At 39.2% G+C, this 20687-nt stretch overlaps 2 protein-coding genes and 1 long non-coding RNA gene across 5 annotated transcripts; 1 reads left to right on the plus strand and 2 right to left on the minus strand.

Moving 5' to 3' along the window:
• Window positions 1–2391: 2391 nt before the first annotated feature.
• On the minus strand, window positions 2392–8736 carry LOC125712638 (uncharacterized). 3 transcript variants are annotated; one of them, XM_048982903.1, is made up of 9 exons: window positions 8212–8736; window positions 7580–7718; window positions 6414–7378; window positions 6277–6317; window positions 5677–5807; window positions 5384–5550; window positions 4976–5130; window positions 3893–3972; window positions 2392–2990 (listed from the first exon to the last, which is right to left on the minus strand). In XM_048982903.1, exons 1-9 carry the CDS (start codon window positions 8320–8322, stop codon window positions 2944–2946), a joined length of 1836 nt encoding a protein of 611 aa, XP_048838860.1. In that variant the 5' UTR covers window positions 8323–8736; the 3' UTR covers window positions 2392–2943. The 3 variants fall into 3 exon arrangements, with proteins under 3 accessions (XP_048838860.1, XP_048838861.1, XP_048838859.1); XM_048982904.1 differs by having other exon boundaries at window positions 6277–7378; window positions 8438–8736; XM_048982902.1 differs by having other exon boundaries at window positions 6277–7378.
• A 4024-nt stretch (window positions 8737–12760) lies between these two features.
• LOC125712660 (uncharacterized) lies at window positions 12761–13878 on the minus strand. The gene is made up of 2 exons (XR_007383366.1): window positions 13564–13878; window positions 12761–13352 (listed from the first exon to the last, which is right to left on the minus strand). It is a non-coding gene; the product is annotated as an uncharacterized LOC125712660 (long non-coding RNA).
• Window positions 13879–13959: 81 nt separating this feature from the next.
• Window positions 13960–16961, plus strand: igbp1 (immunoglobulin (CD79A) binding protein 1). The gene is made up of 6 exons (XM_048982927.1): window positions 13960–14231; window positions 14515–14829; window positions 15089–15305; window positions 15377–15456; window positions 15542–15651; window positions 15729–16961. Exons 1-6 carry the CDS (start codon window positions 14014–14016, stop codon window positions 15875–15877), a joined length of 1089 nt encoding a protein of 362 aa, XP_048838884.1. The 5' UTR covers window positions 13960–14013; the 3' UTR covers window positions 15878–16961.
• Window positions 16962–20687: the final 3726 nt, after the last annotated feature.

The raw sequence follows: 20687 nt of genomic DNA on the forward strand, positions 1-20687 counted from the left end.
AATGATCAAAAGATCAGGGACATACAGAATTCCTGTAGGTTAAGTTCCTCACTGAAGGCACCATATCCAAAGCACTCTCATGTCATTGTAACCCAGAGACTGTCAGGTTATTAAGTATAAAAAAGGACAAATTCAGAACGATTTTGTTCCAGCAGGAGGAAGAGGAAGGAAAGGAGGAGAACCAAGGCATGACGCCTCTCAGCATGAAGGGACTGTAATATCTCAGGTGAAATTACTGCAATTATAACCAGCCATGTTTCAAGTCAGTGTTTCCTAACCCAGTCGTCGGGGACCCCAGACAATCCATGTTTTTGCTTCCTCTCAGTGCATGTGTACCAGGTATTCGATGTTCCTGATTGGCTGGGAGGGAGCAAAAACGTGGACTGTTTGGGGTCCCTGAGGATTGGGTTGGGAAACACTGTTTTAAGTCATGGCCTATTAGTGAGACAGGCTGTCCTGTGGGTGTACCCTAATCTCAGCCATTCCACAGCTAGGTCTATGGCAAGAACTACAAGATAACTGACATGTAAGATATACTCCACATTCTACCAGTTCTGCTGTAATACAGTAAAGCAATCCTCCAGAGCACTGCTAATACACAATTGCTTTTGTTCTATCACTTCAATTATCTCTTGTCTCGGACAAACTCCATGGAAGACCAAGGTGTGACCAAACATGCAAATGTGTATGATTAAATGAGGCAGTCCCAGCATTTCACCGTTTCCATGCCAAAACAAGGTGTGATGCAGATGCAGATGGATAGAATAATTTTCATACATTTGCAGGCTTTGGTTGGTGAGTTTTGGACAGGAAATGAGTTAACAGTTGCATGTACAGTTGTAGTGCTGTATGAAATATTTTGCAAAAGTGAACTTGGTATGGAAAAATGCTTGTGAGCAGTTATATAAAACTGTAATACACATTGATATATTTTGTTAACGGTATTACATAAATAAGCATGAGGAACCTATGAGCAAGAGCCCCTGAGTGTCTCAAACCTGAGTTACGATGATGGTGTCTAAACTGCATTTGGTCCAGCTGTCCGGGGCTAATGGAGTTCCCAGCAACCATATAACATTTCCTCTAACCCAGGAGAACGAAACGCTAAAATGGAAGAGACCCAGAAATGGAAAAATGGCAGAGCTCACTGCAGTTCACTATAGAAATAAGATGAAACAAGGAAATAACGTGAAAACCCCAACTATTTTTTTTTAGCAAGTAAGGCAGTTTTGGGACAGTTCAGCTACAGGGAATCTTTCCCTTTTCCAAACATCCCTTTTTGTATAGAAACAGCTACAATTCTATACTGCTGTGACCTTCCAATCTACACACATTAAGATTTTGTGATATTTAAGTGCTATTCTGTGCAACAAAGAAATACAAACAGAGATCCTGCTTCCATCAACTGCATAGACATTTTCATTCCACTCCATTGGGGCAGATGTCTTGATTTGAAATTTAACAGAATGATTTGTTGGAAAGGTCACTTCCCAGGAGTGTCACTGGAGATTCATGAAATGTAGGGGGGGGTCCTGACTTTAATGAAAACAAAAGACAACACACCATTTAAACGAAATAGTGTAAATTTATTTTTTGTTGGGGGAGGGGGTGGGGGTCACCTGGCCACTTCCTATGATGTGCCACATCACTGGACCCCCGTGTCAGACCCATTCTACTGCCAACGTTCGCTGCTAGAGACTGCATGGTTGTGTGCTTGATTATGCACCTACATAAGCGTACTCAATGGCTGTGGCTCACTTAGCCAATCTCACTACTCAGAAGACACGTCTGATTACATTCTGCTTGGATGGACACTTTACGGATCCCATGCAGAAAATTCATTATTCACGAACATTCTACATTTTTCCCCATTAACTAAACAGTATGCAACAACCAATGCAATAACCAGCCACGTTTAATTCATTTATATCTAGACAGATGACAACTACATTACTGTTGCCTAGGTATAACAGTTTTCTTGCTTTGGAGTACAACAATTTCCTCAGGCTACTGTGATGTGAGAAGTTAGCACTAAGACTTCATAAGTCATGGATTTAAAGTACCGGTTTCCAACCCCTGGTCTGGTTCAAGTGTAACCCTCCGGTCCACAAAATATTTCACATGTCATGATCCTCAGTCATTAAAACATTGAGAACCCCTATTTTAAAGGTTGTATCTACTGAACATATTCCATATCAAACACTTTAATCACATGAAAGTGAAAAGCAGGATATTTAGTTATATTGTGCAATGTTGTGCAACTTTGAGCTACATAGTAAGTTTAAAGAAAAAAAAATTCTGAATTTATCATCCTGAGGAACTCTTCATTTAGGTAAGGACTAGGTGGTCACCGCGCTCTACCCACTGAGTGGCAGAAACTGAGTGGCATCATTAGCGTTCCGCTTGAATGGATTACCTAATAGAATATCGGATCGGTGCACTCCTACTTCATATATACCAGAATTTGAACACGGCAAAAGTACCCTCATAGATTAAATGTTTAGGCATTACATATAGCAAATATTTATTTAAAACTGACTTTATGGACCAACATTTGTGTAAGGATCTTTATTAATCTTAATTAATCTTAATTAAATTACAAGCATTCCTCAACAAGAAGTCTGAATTAATTTTTAAACATTCATTTATATATTCATTTTTATCTTATTTAATGGATGGATGAATCAGATGCTTAATTCAGCAAACAGCACAAAACCAATCAGTTAAGAGCTTAGAAAGAAGGGAAAAAAGCATATTGATTGAGCAGCAGCTCAGCACAACCTGAACTATACTGCAGAGCACATAAAAAAAAAGTTAAAAGAAAGATTTACGGAACGTTGCTGCCTTACATAACTGAGAATTTTTTTCCCTGTACCTGGATCTCTGTCTTACTGATCTGTGCTGCTGTATTTTACAACCTTGATCTCCGTTTGACTCCAAAACCTAGGCAGCTTCTCTCTGGACGTTCTTGTCTCGTCCACTATTGAGGCCTGTAACAGTGATAACAGTCATACAACACAGCATATTACTATTTACAGGTCACTTGGCTTATCCTCCAAAATCACAGGTGAAATCATTAAGTGCAGCTATCTACCCACCCATTATAACCAGGGTCTAACTAACCTGCAAATAAATGTTATGTCTATTATTTCCAGTATTTTTATTGTTCGTTTTATTTAATTTAGCTGTTGCAGAACTATCCATCCATCTTTTAACCACTTACCATGGTCAGGGTCACACTGGGGCATGAAGCCATGGTGCACCCTGGATGGGATACCAGTCCATCATCACAGGGCACACACACACACACACACACACACATGAACAGTTCATATCTTTCTATCATTGTGGGGACTCTGCATTCATTTATATAGGCATAACCCTAATCCCATTCATGACAACTGTAACCCTAACCCAGCCTGAATCTTAACTATAAGTAACCAAACAAAATACAAGACTTCTGGTATGTTCAAGTTTTTGATTGCATTCACAGATTTTTATGAAATTTAAGTTATCCTTTTGGGGACCAAAAAAATGTCCCCAGGGTTTTAAAAGTTACAGGTTTTTAATCATATTGCAGGGAAAATCTGTTCCCCACAATGTAATAATTACAAAAATATGCAAGTCTGCACACGCACACACAAAATTATACATCATGGGCAATTTAGAGAAGGCAATTAGCTTAGAGTACATGAGATAAGTGAGATACACAGAGCATGCAAGCTAAATACTAAGAGTCATAATTCAGACACACTGCACCGGATGCCAGCGCACTGCAGGGCACAGACACAGTGTAGGTGCTGCTGACCGTGTGAAAACAGCTTGAAGCGCATGTCCCAGTGACATTCGTCAGGGTAACTGATTGGAAAATGGAAGAATGGAAAATACTTACTTTTCCTCAAGTTTAGGTTTATCATCGAATGATTGGCATGTCCACACAGAGCCAATCTCGTCGACAGAGAAGCACTTCTCCTGAAATAAGTTATTAAAATTAAGCGGGTATAGATAAATTAAGGGGCGGCATGGTGGTGCAGTGGTTAGTACTGTTGCCTCACACCTCTGGGACCCGGGTTTGAGTCTCCACCTGGGTCACATGTGTGTGGAGTTTGCATGTTCTCCCCATGTCGTCGTGGGGTTTCCTCCGGGTACTCCGGTTTCCCCCCACAGTCCAAAAACATGCTGAGGTTAATTGGAGTTACTAAATTACCCGTAGGTGTGCATGTGTGAGTGAATGGTGTGTGAGTGTGCCCTGCGATGGGCTGGCCCCCCATCTTGGGTTGTTCCCTGCCTCGTGCCCATTGCTTCCAGGATAGGCTCCGGACCCCCCGCGACCCAGTAGGATAAGCAGTTTGGAAAATGCATGGATGGATAGATTAATTAATCACTGCTAATGAATGAATGACTGCTACATTCAAATTAAAGGCAGCATGGGTCAAGTCTAAGCAAAATGTTTGACAGTTTTACAAGTAAATGTGTTTTTCGTAAACAAGAAAATAATGTCCTCAGGTAGAAACATCTAAGCTGAATGTCAAGTAATCACTGTAAAAGTAGCTTAATGTACTTCAAGTCGTGCATTATACGTTTTATAAACGCAACCCAGAGGCCAATCTTGGTCAATCTTTGTCTCGACAGCCATACATTTAAAATGGTACATACACAAAATGCACAGCTTGTACTGCGCTAATCCTCACTAATTTATACATTACTTTTTGGATAAACATGAACTATAAATGGAACACATTATCTTAGAAATATATCACGAATAAACATATACCCCCTTTAATTGTGTATGTTCTCTTATTTTCGGTTTATGTTAGATATCTGAATAGTATACATCTCATCAACAAATTCTTATTAATGGGAATCCCTACTATTATTCCAAAAATTCAGAAAACTTCCCAAACAGAAATATAATTCTGCATTTTACTACAAAAATATACATTTTGCAATAAAATAAATTCCCAAGCAAACAAACCTCATGCCTCCAATTTTTCCCTTCTCCATGAATAGCTCCACCATCACTTTCGTCTCCTGAGGAAACAGCCTTGCAAACAGGGTCCTATTGTGTACTTTGTCTTTCAACCAGCAAACTGCCTCTGGAGTCCAGTCTTGACCATTAACTGGAGAAACCTGTATCCATAATCACAATAAAACAATTCCATATACAAGACACATCAGAATCATAATTTAATTTATTGGCCAGGTACACCTGCATGTACTAAGAATTTGCCTTGGCAGTATTGGTGCATATATTAAAAGACAACACAGAATATACCTTAGTAAAATAAGAACAAAATATTAGATTTAAATATATAAATAGTGGCAAATAAGCACAAAACAGTCAGTATGGAAAAAAATATTTCAAAAATAACTATTCCCTTACATTTGCCAAAGCAACCTGCAGGGCTTGTTCAGGTAAAGCAGCTGTCAAATCATCGAGTTCTTTTATATGCTGCAAAGAGATACAAGCTACGTCGCCATAGTCAATCCTTCTGACCTCCAGGTTGATATTATGCACACCACCTGCACTCCCAAGATTCACTGAAGCTCCTGAAAGCAATGAACAATTTCAGCTAAGAACAGGAAGGACAACGTAACAAGGGCAAGACTGAACGTCATTTTGTGAACTAAGTACTTAAAACAATAACTGAATAAATAATAAGGCTAAAAGCTTACCTTCTCTCATGCCGTTTATCTTAAGCACCTGACCACGGCACCACATCTTCTGTCTTGGAAACCATCCCAGAACATAGGTCCCAATATCCGGAATACAATCCATCTCAGCAAAAGAACGACTGCAGTGCAAACTGCCAGACAAACAACCAAAACACAAACATATAATGAGAGCTGTACCACATACAGTCAGTAATGAGCTGAGTGCATGGCAAACATGTTTAAGAGCAATGTACTATTTATAACTGAATATTCTACTAAAGCACGACTGGTTAAGTGGTTTGCTCAAGGAAAAGTTAAAAGTTCCTGGACATGTACCTAACATCTGATATCCTTAGTTGGATCATCAAGTAAACGAAATTCTATCTGAGGATTATTTATTCCAAGCACTCTGCCAGCTTCCAGTAATTAAAAAAGACCTGGAAAACCCACAGAATGTGGGTACTTTGGAAAAGAAATAGCATATATTAAAAAACCAGATGAGAAAATATGACCAAGTTCGATAAAGCTCTGATTATATTTTAAACAACAATTTTGATGTTACCTTAATACTATAATACTTCATGTTTATTAATGACGCATTCTCAAAAAGCAAATACTTACTCAGTATCTAGGGAGAGCTGTTGCAGTTCTGGGCCCACAAGCTGGATGACAAAGTTACTAGGGTTAACAACATGGGTCACTGTAACTGCCATTTCCTCATACTTTCGAACCTGGAATACTGGGACCTTTTTTCCAACCTTAGATATTGCCAAATTAGACCCAATGGGGCAAGGTGACAAAGTCCCAACTCCACCAGTGATATGCCTTTGAACACTGGAAGCTTCTGTGATCTCCTCTTTTGTTTCTGCACAGGTCCCAGAAGTTGAACCCAACACATCTACTTGCTGAGGAGGACTCCTTGACGAAATAAGGTTTTCATCTATGAATATATTACCAATATCCCACAATTCATACTTTGTGGAAACAATATAAGTGCACCTCAATGCACCATCAATGTAGTCTTCCTTCACCTCAAATACTGGGGCAGAAGTAGCAATTAGCAAGCCATTTGTTCCTTGATACAGATTATCATAGACAGGCTTGCCTTTCACTTCAGACAGAGTCCCTTCTATTAATAAAGGAGACATGTCGTCATGTGTGGCACTGTCAACACTTGGCTGAACCGTTCCTGGAAAACAGGCCAACAAATCGCTTCTACATTTGGTTTGCAAGAACTGTATCAACTGTGATGAGGTCTGCTTCTGATGCTGTATGGTAACATCAGTTCCCAGCTCCTCATTCTGTAAACATGAGGTCACACCATGAAGGGGCTTTTCAAATTGTTGTCCTGTTGATCGTGTTGCTGGATTTCCCAAAGTAACATTATGGCTGTGATGTCTCACTGGAGTTTTTGGACGCGATTGATCCTGGCAGTCATCACTTGAAAGCTGATTATCCTTTGTCTGATTGTACTGAAGTGCATTAGGTATCTGCACTTGTGCTTGCGACATTAAAGAGGTAAAGACTGTCTGAATTTGCTGTATGGTGAGAGCAGCTCCAAGAGTCTGTACTGCATTAGTAATAGAGGTGGCCAGTACAACATTGTGGAGCATTGGTCCAAACTTCAAAATGTTGGAAATCATTACATTTCTGCCCCATTTCAGTACTGGTCCATGCAGATGATTATTCGGCTGATTAGCAATTAGTGAACGATCTTCTGGGTCTGCAAAGTGTAACAAAAACACTTCATTATTCATGGGAAACTAAACTTCAATTATACCTGTCAATTATCACTCGGCTATTGAAGGTTGGCTATTACATAATGATTTCAGTCAGTGCCTAATCCAGAAGTAATGTTTAGTTTCTTTTGATAATTTGTGCTACAACAGGTTATATATTTCCCCGATATAGTTTAGCATTTTACCGGCTATCAGTTGACGAAATAAACCAGTAAGCCTCTCAATGACGGTACATTTGACATCCAAGGCATCCAGAAGCTGAACTCCATCCATCCTAGAGCTTTCTTTGGCGGTTCTCAAGAAACGCTGTACATCTTCGCTTGCCTGAAACGAAAATGGAGCTTAAAACCATCAACAGAAAAAGCAGGAAAATTCACACTATAAATAAAATACAAACATAAAGTATATTGTTGAAAGTATGAGTCATTTTTAAAAACACTCCATTGGCGCTCGAGCAACGACAAATTTGCAGACAACACATAAACCCTTTATTAACTGAAGAACCTGCCCGAATATGGCCGAGTTTAAATCCCGAGAGTCAGGAGACGCTAAACAGACAAAACAAGCTTCCAAAAGTTTAACTTACACTGATAAACAGTCGAACTGCAAACCACCTCGCGTTCACAGACATGCTAACGCCGGCATTATAAGCATTTTTTGTGCCCGATAATATTATGAAAACTTAGGAAGACTCGTCATAAATATTTTAAACAATGTATCAATAAACCATTTATTACGTATTATTTAGATAGCTAACGCAGTCCTGATTAACATAACACATTTTAACTTGCAGCTTTAACTTGGAAGTTTAACCTACCTTTTTCGTGAAAACCCGGAGCTCTTCCTCCAATCTATAACGGACATTTTCCAAAACCATAATTTTGTATATAAGACACGCTTTAGTGACTGGATACCCTTCGATCGACATTATACTGTGTATCCCTTTACCGTTTTACAGTATACTTCCTATAGTTCAAATTAAGTGAGTATTAATGTAGGCTAATACAAACGTAACTTCAAGCGAGCAGATTATACGTTAGTACCTAATCTAAAAAGGTACTCGTCAAGCGCGATCAAGGGGGCGTGCGACGCCGCAAGACCGGATGCTGCTTCCACGCGTCTTCTTCACTCTCCGTACGTCTCCGTGTTGTGGTATTTTTCAAAAGCACACGTGAATACCGTACAAATGCACGTGTTAAGAAAGGTCTAGGCTAATTTTCTTCTGTTTTACATGCTTAAGTTAATGTCTGACGAGCAAAGTAGTAAGGGTCAGGGGGGACTGAATTTGCCTATAGTCTACGGTAATCTCATACAACAGGATAAGAAAAACTGGGTGCCTGGAATGTTTCATCCTCTCTTAAGTTATGCCTACACTGCTGCATTTTATTTAAAATTGAGGCCAATGAGTGCCTCATTGGACTAAGCTTGTGTGTCCGTGATCAGAAGGTTGGCAGTTCAAGTCCTAGCCACAGCAGAACAGTAACACTTATATGGGCCTTTCACCCACCCTCCATCTGCAGGGGCACCACATGTTGGCTGACCTTGTACTGTGAACCCCAAGCTATGGAGAGCAAGATTGGGAATGTGAAGAGAAGGATTCCAATGTACTTGTGTAAATGGCAAACGAAGGATTATTAATATTGTTATTATAAAAACATTTTCAAGTGAAAATGATCTCCATCCACACAGGCATTTTCTCTTCATTTTAAATATTTCCATCCACACTGAAATGAGTAAAACATATCTGATGCAGCCTACACTGGGCATGTGTACATCGATGGAAAAAGGATAAGTAAATATCACCTACTCAGGTGTAATTCATTTGTGATGTTTGTTTCATTTCAGAAAAGACTCAACGATATTACGATAATAAATAGAACTATTTATTTTGGCAACAATCACAGCAACAGCAGACAGTGGTTTAAATGTGAAACATCACAGGTCAAGAAATGTGGTTAACACACGTCTCACTCTCTTTCCCTCAGTTTCATGGCAGTCCTTCCTAATATTATCCCACTTAGTGGGAGGCTCGATATCTCTGTCATACTCAATAGCTGCACTTATGTCTTGTTCAGGTATCGTTTCTTTTTGAGTTTCACAGTAGTTGTGCAGAACAAAACAAGCATAAATAAGGAACGGAAGGTCCTACATGTTTATGTCCATCGGTCTCCTCAATACTGAAAACCGTGCCTTCAAACGCCCATTCAATCACCATGCGAGCCCTACAAAGGGACTGACCAAAAGATTGCTCCTGTGGGGTAACGCCGCCATTCGGATATTCTTTCATGAGGTATGGCAACAGAGGATATGCTGCATCACCCAAAAGAAAAATGGGAACAGCCTCTTCACCCTCCACCAGTTCTGTTGAGCAAGAGGGAATGCTTCCATCCTTTAAATCTTCACTTAATTCTGAACTCAAAAATATCTGAGCGTCTTGAACACTACAAGGCCATTTCACGACGATGTCCATGAAACAGTACTTGTAATCACACAGTGCTTGCACATTCAATGTATGCTTACCCTTTTGGTTCATGTAGTCTGTGGATTTGGCCGACGGTTGTTTGATTTCAATGTGTGCGCAGTCTATTGCTCCTAAGCACTGTGGCATTCCATGACATCTGTAAAAGTTGGCAACAGCATCCTTAACTTTTGCCTCCGTTCTCGGTGTTTTGATGTAATCAGGACCCAAGGAAATGGTAATTGCCTTGCAGACCTGTCTAACAATTTTCGAAACAACTTGCCGAGACAACCCAAATGCGTTGGCAGTTTCCCGTAGCTGTCCTTCATCGGCCAAATAGTACCGGGTACAAGCGACCTTTTTGACTACGTCCACAGGCGATCTCATTTGTGTTTTCTTTCCTTCGATATTAGGACGCAGCTTTTCACTGAGAATGAGCAGAGCTGTTCGAGACATTCTAAAATTTTCGTGCCATTCTTCAGGAACCCCAGATTCACTTACAAAATTGTCCCACCAAGCACTGCTCCGTCCTGGTCTTACCCAAAACTGGCGCTCCTTGAAGGGATTGTGACGCTGCCGGTAACGGGTTTTGTTGCATAACAACAGTGACCGGTAAACTAGTTTCTTTTTGCGAAAATATGCAGCAGTCACAATGTGTAACATGCTATTTAGCTGTATACAGGTCAATAACAGGGAAAGTGCCACTGAAAGCAGCTCCTCCATGTCTGCCATGTTGGAATACTGTTTACTTCTGTGTAAGGTGACCAGGTGACCAATCAGGGTGTAACTCGTGGGATCAAATCAAGGAAAGACCATATGATAAGTAGGGACCAATCAGGGTGCTCTTAGAGTCTGTGCTTTTCAAAAGTAATTTATCCACACTGCAAAGCTAAAACGAAGTTTTCAGAAGTATATGGCTCTGAAGGGGATTTTCTTAAATCTCCATTTTTGGGGGCTGAAAACTTAAAGGTAGCGTGGACAAAAGCTGACAATAGAAACCTATGTCTGCATTTTTAAATGAATGTAGCAATGTGGACTTGGTCTGACTTTCTCTAAAAGCCCCTCAAACATATTTCTGAGGTGGTCCTCTAGAAGCTCTCTTTCATTGACTAAGCCTTCTTTAGCTGTGGAGCAATCTTCTACACTTTGTTCTTGGGTTCCTGTTTGACAATGAGAGAATATTTATTTCAGATTTGTATTTGTGTGTTACATTAAGCACTGCAACAATTATACTGATCAGGAGTGTTTCTAGCTATTGAAAAATTCAGGGGCTAAGTCAGGTTTACCCCAGGTCTTGACAGTTAAATAAAAAAAAAAAAGACTGGCATCTGGGGTAAAATATTTGGGGTTAGGCTTAAAATAGGCTACTCAGGGATATAGCCCCGAGTGAATGGTCCTAACAACGCCTATGATTGTGTTGTCAAAAGTATTGAAAGTATTCATTCCACCATATATAAAATGGTTTCAATACTGATTTTTCATGGTATCGATCCTACAGAGTACACCTCTGGTTTGCTCTGACCACTGAGGCTTATAGGCTTTGCCTAAACCTGAGTGTAGTCTTAAGGCTGAAATATACTTCTGCATCACGCTTACACCATGACCTATGCAAGTAGCCAACGCCATTGCAAGCATTTATGCGCTGGTTTGTCTGCCTCATTAAGCAGTTACACCTCCAAAACACTAAGCGATACATAGTTGGAGGTTGCCTTTATCGTCTTCCCACTCTCCGTGATTGCTGAATCATTCAATTGAAACAGGAAAAAAAAATGAACAGTTTAAAGTATTCATTTATGGAGTCCTGGTTATACAGTATTTGTGTTGATCTGAATTTCCCGTAGGCAAATTTTGGAAAATGTCGGGCCACTAACAAAGTCACTTTTTTCTGTACTACTTTTTATTGTTTTTAGACTTGCAAAGTACAAAAAAACTTAGTAGACGTAAGTTAAATTGGCGCTGGCATCCTGTTTTTTAGACCTGTTGTTATGATGCTTAGGGTGGGTTTTTTTCAATGCTAGATTTAAATAGTGCTTCAGTTTCAATCAGCACCACCTGGGGTGATGCACGTCATACTGCAGTGAAAGCTACTCGTATGGCACAGGGTCCAGAGCTATGCAAAACCTATTTAATTGATCTGATGCAGAAAAATGGGTGTTAGAAGACTAGTTCAGAAGCATCAGAGAATTCACCACTGCACTTAACTGATAAGGAGCATGCAGGCTAGTGCCACCAAACAATACGGACAAAGGGAGTAAAAGCCACAAATGTTGCTAAACATTTAAAGGACCAAGACGCCATGCAAGTTTTGAGAGACAGCTAGGTTTTGGAAATAAGTAAAGAGTTATCCGCATGAACCTGCTGCAGTTGAAGTAAAGATGTGACGTGCATTTTTTCAACGGGTTCAAATACTTATTGTAGTCTTGAACATTTTCGCATCAAGACAATTGTTTGCAATCGTTTTTTTTCTGTGGGTTGTGTTCAGCTCTACTCAGACCTTGTGAGGTCATGTTGATCCATCCTGATCATAAAGTAACATCTAATTTTGAATAGTGGTTAATTATTTACTGTAGGTGACTATCTCTGAACGTAAATACAGTGAGATTACAATGGCCACTACTGTACTTAGTATCATTATGCTTTGACTGACATGAATTTCCAAAGTTAAAGTTGTAAGGTTTTTACTGCAGACTAAATTGCAACAGAAATTATTTTTTTATTGTATCAAATTATATACTGTATTGAGTAATGTAAATGGTATTGAATTTCAATACTTTTTTTGGTACCGTACCAAAGTTGGAAATTTTATTTTCATGACACCAGACCACATCACAATTATAAACATAGTCTTACAAAAAGTGTAAGACAGATTTAAAAGGTTGTAATTTGAAACATTCCACTAATTCAAAAATGACTTTATATGAACTTTATTAATCATTTTATTTATAAATAAAACCAAAATTTTGTCTCAAACAAAATACCTGTATATTCATATTCTAAGAAAAATGGCCAGTACATAGAAGTTTAATGCAGAAAACGGATGTGTCCTCCCTCCGAAAGGTAAACCCACATTTTATTTTGTGACATGGAACAATGACATGGTTTTGTTAATGCTGGCACTATGTGCACTAACAAAAGAAATATTGTTACTGCCTCAGAATTCATACATAAATGTTACTTGTTGTGTTACTTGGGTACATAAATATAATATGAAAAAAATAAGAAGCCCCAACTGAATTGTGCAGAAATTGCGTATGACTATAAAACAATTAATCTAATATTACAGAGCAATATAAAACGATTAATTTCACAATTATAATATTATTCAGTATCTTACAAATCCAAAGAATTTCAGTGCATATTACCATTCACTAAATTATTACAATAAAATATTTTTCTTAATATTTAGCTGACTGAGAGGGCAGAGATGTGGGTGAATGCTGCTGCGATGCAGGCTGGGGTCTCACCGACCCCGGACGGGTCGACTAGGCGAGTGTCTGATGCTGAAAGACCCCAAACACCCGATGAGCCCAGGTCCCATCACTGATGATGCGTCCCCGCGCATTCACAAGATGCATCTATCATCTTCATTAATATTGTATAACATTTTACTTTTACTTTGTTTGTAATACGTTAACTTCAATGCACTGTGCACAGTTTCTTTGCGTCTTGTCCGTTTGCTACTAAATGCATGTTAGTCTGTGCTCTACGTACCTTGCTAGATTTTCCTACAAAATTTCCATATTGGGATCAAAAGTTTAATCTTATAGTAGTCTTCCATTATAGGAAATCTATTCTCCTCCTCTGACATATATTTCGCCGCTGAGTTTTAACGTAACACACCGTGCCATTGGTTAACTTATAAAATTAATAAAACCTTCCCGTATTTTGAAATGGTGAAGTATAGTACGAAAGATTTCTCACTAAAGAGAAACTCCAGCTCCACCTGATTTGCAAATAACATGAAAAACTATCAAAATATCGTGAAAAATGGAGGTGCAAACCGAGCAGCGGAGCAGCGTCGTAAAATATAAAGCGATTTACGCATGCGCAATAATGGTGCACTACGTACTGTGGATTAGGTAGCAACTACAACAGCAGGAAATCGTCTCCGGAAGGTACGGAAGCCGAAGTCGGACAGTCTGTGTGTTAACAATTTGACGCATGAAAATGGCTGCTGCGGAAGAGTGTAGTGAAATTCAAAATACGGACTTGGATTCACAGAAAGTTCCTGAAATGCTGGATCGCGGGTGGAAAATATTTGAAGAAGTGGACAACACCAACCAGCCGACCGGATCAAACTCGGTCCAGGTTAAAGTTAAGCGTGGGATGCAGCTGTTGGAAGAGGTAACACGCATGGTAGCCCAACTGGACTTGTTCAGGTAACTTTTGCAGACTTTGGTCATTTTAGACGTTTCAGCTTAGTTTTCACTCTACAATTTATTTCACTTAGGGGCATTTCGGGACGTTGAGTGCATGTGGGTTTTGATAACTTTACGTTTAACTGGTTATCTGTGCTGTACACATGTGGGAGAAGTAGATTAGCATTGGTGACAGTGAAGGTAGCAGTTTTCAAATTGGTGACTTAAAAATAAATAGCATAGTCTAATACTATAATTTTAATGTTCACTGCGTAAGCATTTAATGAGTTTTCATTTTTTTCAGTCGAAATGAAGAACTGGAGGAAATTGCAACCACCGATCTCAAGTATTTGATGTTACCTGCTCTTCTCGGGGCCCTTACAATGAAACAAGTCAATCTAGCGAAACGCCTGGAGCAAGTGCAGCAAGCAAAGGTTTATTTTTTAGATTTCTTGAGAAGGTGCAAAGACTACAATATCATGAAGTTTGAACTACCCAAAACAAACGATAATTCTGCAGACTCATTGGAAGAAGCGGGAAAAGGACCAATAGCAGCACCTACAACACAGCCTCCGAATTTGATTGCCATGGCAACACAGAGACAGGCTAAAATCGAAAGGTTTTTATTATTCACATCTTCACTTGTGATGATGCAGTAGCAACTGAGACCTAATTAATTTATCAAATAATTAAAAGTGTGATTCGCTAAATTTACAAAGGAAACGCAATTGCAGTTGTCTTTAAATTTCTGATTTTATTTTTAATTAAGCTCAAACAATTTTCATGTAATGATTGATTCTCTCCTAAAGCTGTGGCGTTGAAGGATGACTCTGGGTGCATGATTACCTCGTTATATATGTCATTATAACCTCCCCCAGATATAAACAAAAGAAAGAAGCAGAAGCCAAATTGTCAGAGATCAAGTCTGCAGTGGAGAGCGGTCATGCGGATGATGAAATGCTTCGCGACTTCTACATCCTCAGTCTGCGGAAATGGATAACCATTGCATTGGAGGAAATCGAAAGCATCGACCAGGAAATCGAGATTCTGAAGCAAATGGATTTTCTGAAACAAGAAAAAGTTCCACGAGGAATGGTATGACGACAATGATTCCCATGGAGTTAAACTACATGCTATTAAATTACTACGTCTTCCCCTTCTTCTAGGGTACAGCAGAACCATTACAGTCCCATCAGAGACCTCCCATGAAACCCTTCATCCTGACTAAAGATGCTGTTCAAGCTAGGTAGGCAAATACACAAATGTATAGGTGCTATATGTAGAGATTCGATAATACTGTATTTTAAAGTTTGAACTAAAAATATTTTCAGAGTCTTCGGTGCGGGCTATCCCAGCCTACCCACGATGACCGTTAATGACTGGTATGAACAGCACAGGAAACATGGAGTTCTTCCGGATCAGGGTATTCCACGCAGCGCAGGTACTCCCGCTCTAGTTGTTTGTACATGACTTTGTGTTAATTAAGATGAAAACTAATTCTGCAAGTCTTTCTCAAAGCTGATATTGACAGTGAAGAGCGAGAGAAAGAGGAGAAAGAACGACAGATAGAGAATGATGATGAAGAGGCCTTGCAGAAGGCTCGGGACTGGGACAACTGGAAAGACACGCATCGTAGAGGATACGGGAATCGCAAAAACATGGGCTGATTCAGCTGCAGCCAAAATCCGCAGTGGCAAGCTATAAGTGATTTGTTGAACCAATTAATAAACTATTTAAAATACTTAATTGGGAAACTTATATTTGCCCATGGTGAGGTGGGCAAGCAGCCGGAATGGAAGGTGCTGCCAAACCTTCAATTTGTATTATCGTGGCCGCTCAAACTACAGTTACCTTTTAACGGAATCTGATCATTGGCCAGCTGTTTAGAATTTGCCATTTGCTTTTCTGGGGCTATAAGAGACACATTTGGCAAATACTTTTATTTGCATGTCCATGGAAATGATAGTCTAGTGATATTTATCGTTCTTGTGTTGAAGTAGCACCACCAATATGCATTTGTGAGTTGTTCTTGAAACTGAATCTTGCAGTGCCACGTAGAACAACTTTTTCGGTATGCCAGAAGATAGTATTATTATTCGTTAGAGAGAAATTGAAATCTATTTATCTGCATACGCACTTGCAACAATGGTCGAAATTGTAACAATACCACTACGTGATCTAGATATCCAGATATTTTTTGAAATCTGTTTTTATATAGCTGTTCATCTGAGTAGCTTAAGTTGCATATTAGAAGTGGCTATTTTCACACTGTCCTTGAAGGAAAGGCCAATTTGAATGTCATGCTTACAGTGGGGTTATGAAAGTCTGAGCCTGTCCAATTAAAACGAAAATTTTAAAAAAATTATACAAATACATCTTTTAAAATGTGAAACCTCACCAACTGTTGTGAATGCCTGATCTTGTTCATTACCAATAAGTAAATAATTCAGTGAAAAAACGTGGTGAACTACAATTTAAAAAAATATATGAATGTCCAGTAAATTTTTAGCATTACTTATGTGAATGCTTTGTGGAAGGTTTTAGCAAGAAAAGCTTTCCTTATGTGATAAACCTGAAATCTGCAATCTGGGTTCTAATTACTGTATGAAATATAATTTTGTATGTGGACTGTTTCCTTTTGCTGAAACATGCTATTTAGTTTCTTTTTCCTATTACATATTTTGGTTATTTGTATTTACATTGTTTCTTGGAATAAAAGGGTAACTGTTACTTAAGATTTAAGCAAAGCCATACATTTGGTTAAGAATGATTTTTGAAAACTGTAGCAGTAATAATTTTTCAAAGACCACATTTCATGATATATATTGTACGGTAGCTTGGTTTGGATAATGACAGTATGAACTTTTATATATTAGTTACCTGAAAGACGCAAACCAAAAATTAAAAAACAGAATTTTAATCTGCTGTAGATTGCATTTTGAAATATAACTACTCACCATCTCCTTGTACAATGATTACTATATTTCAGCTCAATTTTCCAACGATTTTGAGAAAATGTAGCCAAAGACTGGAGCAGCACTTCTTGCATGATCTGGGAGGGGGAGCCACATTAGTGTAGGTCTGGCTGTTTGCACTATAATTCTCAACATTATTGGCCTGTTTGGTCATGTTACTGTTCACTTCTTGTGGGTTTATGATTAAAAATGGTTTGCTATTTCATAATTAATCATGATTTCCATCATTGCGGGGGTTTAGAAGTCTACCCAAGAAAAGAATTTAGTTGGTTTTCTTGTCTTGCACAAAGAAAATGAAGGGATGGTCTGCATAAAAAAGGTATCTTAAGGCATCTTAGGTTCTTCTCGACCAAATATATTCTCATCAAATTCATTGATTGACAGCATTTAATAATGAATTGCATGCTCGGGCCTAATGCAACTTATGAAATCAATTATATCCAAAATCAGAAATGCAAGAATTGACAATCACCTGGTCAGCATCTTCCCAGCCCCTCCAGGGGCTCCCTGTGGGATGGCATAAGGAACAAAAGGCTACTTTGCATCTTGCCCAGTGTCATTTCCAGAAATTGTAGCTGACTGGGCTCATCTTCTAAATACCTGTAAAATCCTTTGAGAAAATAAAGGATTCAAAAAAATATATATTTCAATATACATTTCTGAGAATGCATACTGGTTACACAGTGAATTTTGTAACTGTTCTATGCATCATTTGCACAGACACTGTGTGTGTTCGTGAAATCACGAAGCACCTGTTATCCACCATTTTGTGGCTGAAAGCTTCTGCCCAGTCTGAGCTGTCAAAACAATAAATGTCATTTAGCAGAGACTTTCAGCCAAAACGACAGAATTGAAACCAGCCAGTCCCTGGTGCACTTGGGGTCGAGGACTGGCGCGTGCTCAGTTGTAGTAGTAGTCATAATGAAAAATAGTTATGATACGTAAGCCATTACCCCCCCAACGCAGGTTGTTCAACTGAATGAATCGAAAATGCAAAACTCCTAAAATGCAAACAGCTCTACATTACAGTCATGGGAAATGAAACATTTAAAGCATAACTCCAGAATGGTGACTTTCACAGGCAAGTCTTAAAGCATTAAGGCAGCAATAATCTCAACAAAAACACAAAAAAATTCAAAAGCAACAGGGGCGGAGTGGGACCAGGTCATAGGTGGCCTGGGTGGGACCAGGGGTCAATTTGTGGTGACAGAAATCTAAATATATATATATATTTAGATAAGGGAATGTTGAAGTTTCCTTCAATGTTGAAGGCTACAGCTTTACCTGGTTTAGAATTCAGGCAGTGGTGCAATTATAAAATACACATCTAATATGAATTTCTTGCAGTTAAGGTAAGAAGCTTACAGTAATGCCACCATGGTACAAAAATGCGAACAGGACATGGGTGGGCGGGTTTCAGTGAAGCCACAGACACCGCCAGATCCGCATGTGAAACGTAAACAAAATACCAATAAGTCACAGTAAGGCCACACGTAACGATTTGAGTTTGTGAATTGATTTGAGGATTAAGTGCAACACAGAAACGGCAGGAGAAATACTAAAATCATGTAAACGGAGTAAACACCCGTACGTCTGCCCCCCCCCCAGCAGATGTAATTCTCCCAAGCCAGTACTGAGAGGGTTAACAGAGCAATATTGAAATTAATTCTTTAACTACAAAACACAGAGGAAAACCACGAACTCCAGAATTAATAATATTCCATTCATACACACACCAATAATCACAACCCAAAAATAAGCAAACACCAAATGCAAGGCCGAGGAGTAGCAAAAAGAGTTTTAAAAGCACAAAAATCGCACTGTTAATAGTGGCTGTTATTCAAACAGTGAAAGGGGTAGAGAGCTGGAGCTGCGCAGATGCGAAACTCCCACAATGCGTCTCAAGCCGCCTCGCATACAAGCGGCTCAGACTGCGAAAGTCACCTGACCTGCTTTCTGCCTCGGAAGCTCTCCAACTCCCAACCGCAATCTCCCCGGCACCCAACAGACAGAGGCGCAACCCGGCTCACACACAGCGTGGGCTACAACCTGTCGGGCAATCACTGCCACGTGCGCTCTAAAAGGACACTGCACTGATGGATACGTCTAAGCCATGCCCCCAAATTCTCCCCAATTAAGCGTCATCCTACATCACTCATCCATCCATCCATCCATCCATCCATCCATCTATCTATCTATCTATCTATCTGCGCATAATGATGGACTACCTCCCTAGACGTGCAGTCTGAACTTTACATTCTGGTTTCTTCGATTTGGACTCTGGAATCAAAACAAGACGTTAATGCATTTCCATCAATATCATATAAAAATTTGCACTCATACATATAGCTCTGGAAAAAAAGATAAAGAGACTGCTCCATATATTTTTAAGAATCTGCATCGTCAAATTCCTGGTTTAATCCAGGTTCTGCTGGAAGAAGGGTACACTGAATGGCATCAGGACAAGAACAAACAACTAGAAACCAGCCAGGTAGAGGGCAGAAGTGACTTTCCAATGCCAGAGATGATCGTCAATGTATCCAACAGTGCCTCATGAACTGGGGGATGACATAAAGTGACCTTCAAAAAGAATGGGAGACATGAAGTGGTGTGAGATGCACTGCTAGGACAGTTTGAATCAAGCTCCTAGAAGCAGGATTGAAGACCCATAAAACAAGGAAAAAGTCAATCATAAATCAATGAGAAGCAAAGAGCCAGGCTGGAGCTTGTAAAAAAAAAAGTTACATTTTACTCAGGCGCATACAGATAAAATAAAAAATGACTAAAACAAACGTTTTGTGCTGTTGCCCCCAATGTCTTTCCTGAGCTGTAGTCAGCTGCCACTGGGTGGCGTCAAATTGCATTTAAGTATAATCTAAGGCTCTGTAACAATAAGGGAGTAGTCTTTAATTATTATTTGCTGTGAGTTGTCTAGGAACCAACACTAACACCCCCCCACCACCCGCCACGTGCCTCCATCTCAACCCCATGGCAACAAAAAAGGCACCATTCGGCACTGCGATTTTTATTAGATAGATATAAATATTAGTAAAAGTTAAAACTATACTATAAATATAAAAATATATACAAAATCAGATTCATGTGTTATAAAGAAGTAACAAAGGCAAAAGAATGAGGTTTTAGTATATAAATATAACAGAAAACTATTACCTTTTTGCAAACAAAAAAACACAAATGAAATTAGAGTGCACAAATACACAGAGTAGCATGGTCAGTAAGATAAGCTGACTATTACTATTGTGTTTCAGACCAAAAACACACAAACTAAATTTCCCATATAAAATCTGACCTTTTCTTGTTTTCATTGATGCCATCAATTACATCATCATAAGAAATCTGCCCAGCTAGTTCCTGAGAGTGTTGCAAAATATTTCTGAAGTGCCCCTGAATGTGCATTGAAATACAGTATATTGACCTGACACCTCAAATACATTTTTTGCACGATTGTAAGTGTAGGTATAAGGCACCCCAAAAGGCTCAA

Source organism: Brienomyrus brachyistius, chromosome 18 (genome assembly GCF_023856365.1).
Source record: "Brienomyrus brachyistius isolate T26 chromosome 18, BBRACH_0.4, whole genome shotgun sequence".
Classification (NCBI taxonomy): Eukaryota; Metazoa; Chordata; class Actinopteri; order Osteoglossiformes; family Mormyridae; genus Brienomyrus; species Brienomyrus brachyistius.